General features: G+C 53.0%; 1 protein-coding gene across 2 annotated transcripts in view; it reads left to right on the top strand.

Annotated features, from left to right (window-relative positions):
- Positions 1-520: 520 nt before the first annotated feature.
- GRPEL1 (GrpE-like 1, mitochondrial (E. coli)) overlaps positions 521-4,287 on the top strand; it is an 11,988-nt gene continuing 8,221 nt past the window's right edge. For both annotated transcript variants that reach the window (XM_011935400.1, XM_011935399.1), the window contains exon 1: positions 521-756. In XM_011935400.1, coding sequence (XP_011790790.1) covers positions 695-756 — 62 coding nt within the window. In that variant the 5' untranslated portion in view covers positions 521-694. The remainder of the gene's footprint in view (positions 757-4,287) is intronic.

Consider the following 4,287-nt stretch of genomic DNA (forward strand, 5'->3'; position numbering starts at 1 on the left):
CCAGAACTCACTGGTTGAGACGGAGACCCCAGTGCCTTCTCCTCTCCGCCTCGGGCGCCCGGAGAAGCAGAGTCGGGGTGGGGGCGCCTTCCCAAGCGGTTGCCTCCGCGGTTATTTCTCAAGCACCTGCGCCGCCGTTTGGGTGGCGCTCGCGCCGAGGCTTCATTTTCATTTAGCAAACATGGAGTGTTCGGCGCCGATCTGGAGCCAGGGTGTGAAGGTGAACAGTGCCCCCCACGCTGGTTCCCAGAGCAAAGGGAGGCCCGGAGTGTCGGCGCAGTGGCGGGTGCAGGCCGGGAAACGGGAAACTTGCACTGAGCTCCTACCCAACACCCGGCGCCGAAGTCCCTCCCGGCTCGCAACGCCCACGCCCCAACCCCGGCTCTGGGCCCACCCCCTCACGCTGCCTTCTCATTGGCTCCTCCGGGCACCGCCACGCCTACTGGAGGCTCCTCCCAATGCTCACTTCACCTTTCACCTCTTCGGGGCCGCCGGTAAGCCTCAGGCCCCGCCCACTGTGGGGGGGGTGGAAATGTTCTTCCGTGACCCACAATTATTGGTGGCTATTGCCTGTCCATAACAGGAAAAGCGGTTACGGATTGGCTGAGGCGAAGTAGTAGGGCGGAAAAGTGGGTATAGCTGCCTGCACGCACGCTTGGTGCGTGCGCGGCGACGGCGGCAGGCAGTGGCAGTCATGGCGGCTCAGTGCGTGAGGCTGGCGCGGCGCAGTCTTCCGGCTTTGGCGTTGTCTCTCAGGTAAGGGGCACTTGGCCTCCCTAAGCTGAGGTGGGAGCGCGACCTCCCGCTCCGATGGGGACCTTTCCTGGCCCCGGGGCCTCCTCCCCGGCCCCGGAGCTGGGCATCTCCGGGCTCGCGGTTCCCCGCCGCGGGACGCGGATCGCCCCGCTGGGGCCTGCTCTGCGGCCAGGCTGTCCGTTCGGGGCTCTGGAGAGGCCGAGCATGGCCGCCTGGGCGGGAAGGGTGGAGTGGGCGGGCGCCGTGTCAGGAGAGTACCGCAGCGCGGGGGCGTCTGGCTCGGAAGGTACGGTGGTCCACGTGCGCGTGTGGTCCAGGGCCAGCGGCGACGCCTCGCGCGCGTTCACGACCTCGGCGCTCACGGGCGCAGAGGCAGCCGCAACTTTTGTGCGGTTGAAAATGCGACCAAAAAAGGCCGAGACTTGTCCAAGGTCGCGCAGCGAGGCCGAGCCCGGCCTGGTGTGCCCGAGGCAGGAGCTGTTGTTACTCATTTCCGTGCGGCGGCTCGAGGCCGGGGCCACAGCGGTGATCGGGAAACTTCGTGTCGCAAGGTGCGTGTTCCCCGTTCACGGGCTTTTTCCACTCGGCCTCGAATTCCTTCACTCCACCTTCTCCAGCGTCTGAGGTCAAAAGAGCAGTCGAGCCTGTGCCGCTGCTGGACGAAGAGTTTGTTGAGACAAGCGCACATTAGTCAGTGCCCTTTTTTTTTCCAAACGTGCTGCTTCTGCTTTTTAAAAGTTCTACCTCAGACGTTAGTATGGCAAGTACTTGCTGGAGGAGCTGCCTAGAACCAAGTTATTGATTAGAGAAGCCACTGAGGGCCAAAATTGGCCAAAAGCTGGGCAGTGAGATGCCGTTTTTCCCTGAAAGAGAGCAGGTAGGTGAGGTGAAGATCACTTTCAGTCGAGGTGATTGAGGGGTAAGTGCGAGCTTAATAAATTATATCTTAAAAACAGGAGCCAAGAGCAGCGACCCACGTGGAATACTTGAGTAAAAAGAATTTGGTAAAGTAGTTGTTGATTTTGTATTGGAATTAATTGCCAGGAAAGCGACCACCGAGTCAGCATCATTTCTGTCTCTAGAATGGTAGTTTTGTGGAAAGATGCTCAACTAGGGAAAGGGAGGAGAGCTGACTGGTAGTCATAGCTCTCAGAGGAGTTACTAGGCTTTCTGAGACTCAGTTTCCCTCTGCAGAACGAGATGGCCCTGGGTGTGGGTCCTGTTGCATTCCTGGCCACACTTTGTGGTGGCTGTGCTTTGGAAAGGGGTCAGTGCAGAGCTGACCTGCAGAAAGGCTGGTGGCTGTCACACCCCCAGGCAGAACAGCTGGACAGGGAGGTGGGCTTCACACAGTACACTCAGGTTTTATTTAAATTCTTAGTTTTTTAAATTCACAAGAGTAAAAATATAAAATGGTCATCGCTCTCCACCCCTATGGCAAGACTGTAATGGATGCTTCCACTCCACTTCTTCCCACAGATCTAAGATAATAATAAGTATACAGGATTTCTAGTTTGTCTTTACAAAAATAGGATCCTCTTTTGTGTATTTTTCTGTAAGTTGCATTTCTTAACAGAACACCCAAAGTGTATCCAATAAATGGCAGTTTAACCCATTTTTAGGAGCTGCATTATATTCCAGATTGTGTTAGCAAGTTTATTCAACCATTTCCTCACTGGCAAATACTGTTTACAACTTGTGGCTCCGCAGTGCTGCAATAAACAACCTTGACTGTAAGTTCTGTGTGCTGGCAGCCTTCCTATTCATTGAAGCAGTTTTAATCTGGGAAGAAAATTGAATGTAGCTTATTCTCAGATTGGACTGGCCTAATTTAAAAAGAGGTCCTGGCCGGGTGTGGTGGCTCACACCTGTAATCCCAGCACTTTGGGAGGCCGAGGCAGGCAGATCACGAGGTCAGGAGATCGTCCACCATCCTGGCTAACATGGTGAAACCCCGTCTCTACTAAAAAAAACAAAAAAAAACAAAATTAGCCAGGCGTGTTGGTGGACGCCTGTAGTCCCAGCTACTCCCAGTACTGGGGTGAGAGGGGTCTCGGGCGTGTGAACGTGGGGTTGAGGCGGGCAGATCACGAGGGGAGGAGATCGAGACCATCCTGGCTAACACGGTGAAACCCCGTCTCTACTAAAAATACAAACACAAAATTAGCCAGGTATGGTGGCGGGCGCCTGTAATCCCAGCTACTCCGGAGGCTGAGGCAGGAGAATGGTGGGAACCTGGGAGGCGGAGCTTGCAGTGAGCCAAGATGGCGCCACTGCACTCCAGCCTGGGCGACAGAGCCAGACTCCATCTCAAAAAAAAAAATAATAAAGAGGTTCTCTGGTCCTGGTGAAGAAATCTAGGTTTTAAGACTTTATTTTATCATTCGTTAATGGCTTTGTGACCTGGGCTTATCACTTCGTCTTGGTCTAGTTCACTGTACATACCCCATGCTTTCCTGTCTTCATGCCTTTGTCCAAGCAGTTTACTCTTCTTGAAGCTGCATCTATCCTGTCATTCCACCTCTGATCCCTTTTGTGTAACTCTTAGATGGAATTTTCCTCTTGTTGCCCAGGCTGGAGTGCAGTGGCGAGATCTTGGCTTACCGCAACCTCCGCCTCCCGGTTCAAGCGATTCTCCTACCTCAGCTTCCCAAGTAGCTGGCATTACAGGCATGCACCACCACGCCCGGCTAATTTTGTATTTTTAGTAGAGACGGGGTTTCTCCGTGTTGATCAGGCTGATCTCAAACTCCTGACCTCAGGTGATCCACCTGCTTTGGCCTCCCAAAGTGCTGGGATTACAGGCGTGAGCGACCGAGCCTGTTTTAATCACTTTTAAATCCCAAATTACAGTTCTTTGTGTTTAGATACCTTTTTTTTTTTTTTTTTTTTGCAAGATCTCTGCTGGGTCTATCTTGTTATCAGGATCAGCAATAGGCCAGCCTCACTCTAGTAGTAGCTATTCCATAAGTAGGTGGTTAGGTCTGGGCAGACTGTCTCAGTCACCTTAGAATGGAAAGAGAAGGAGGTTAGTAGTGTTGTGTACCAAGTACTGTAACTTGGCACATTGACCTGTAAGTTTAGGCATGTACTACAGAAGATCTTATAAAAATAAAAAAGACAGGCACAGTGGCTCACGCCTGTAATCCCAGCACTCTGGGAGACTGATTTTGTATTGGAATTAATTGCCAGGAAAATCACTTGAGCCCAGGAGTTCGGGTTTACAGTGAGTTATGATTGTACCACCGTACTCTAGCTTGGGTGACAGCGAGACCCTGTCTCTAAAAATACATGAGAGAGGCCAGGCATGGGGGCTCACGCCTGTAATCCTAGCACTTTGGGAGGACAAGGCGGACAGATCACTTAAGGTCAGGAGTACAAGACCAGCCTGGCCAACACAGTGAAACCCCATCTCTACTAAAAATACAAAAAATTAGCCGGGTGTGGTGACGAGCGACTGTAGTCCCAGATACTCAGGCAGTTGAGGTGGGAGTATCCCTTGAACCCAGGAGACGGAGGTTGCAGTCTGGA

Source organism: Colobus angolensis, unplaced genomic scaffold (genome assembly GCF_000951035.1).
Source record: "Colobus angolensis palliatus isolate OR3802 unplaced genomic scaffold, Cang.pa_1.0 Scaffold143, whole genome shotgun sequence".
Classification (NCBI taxonomy): Eukaryota; Metazoa; Chordata; class Mammalia; order Primates; family Cercopithecidae; genus Colobus; species Colobus angolensis.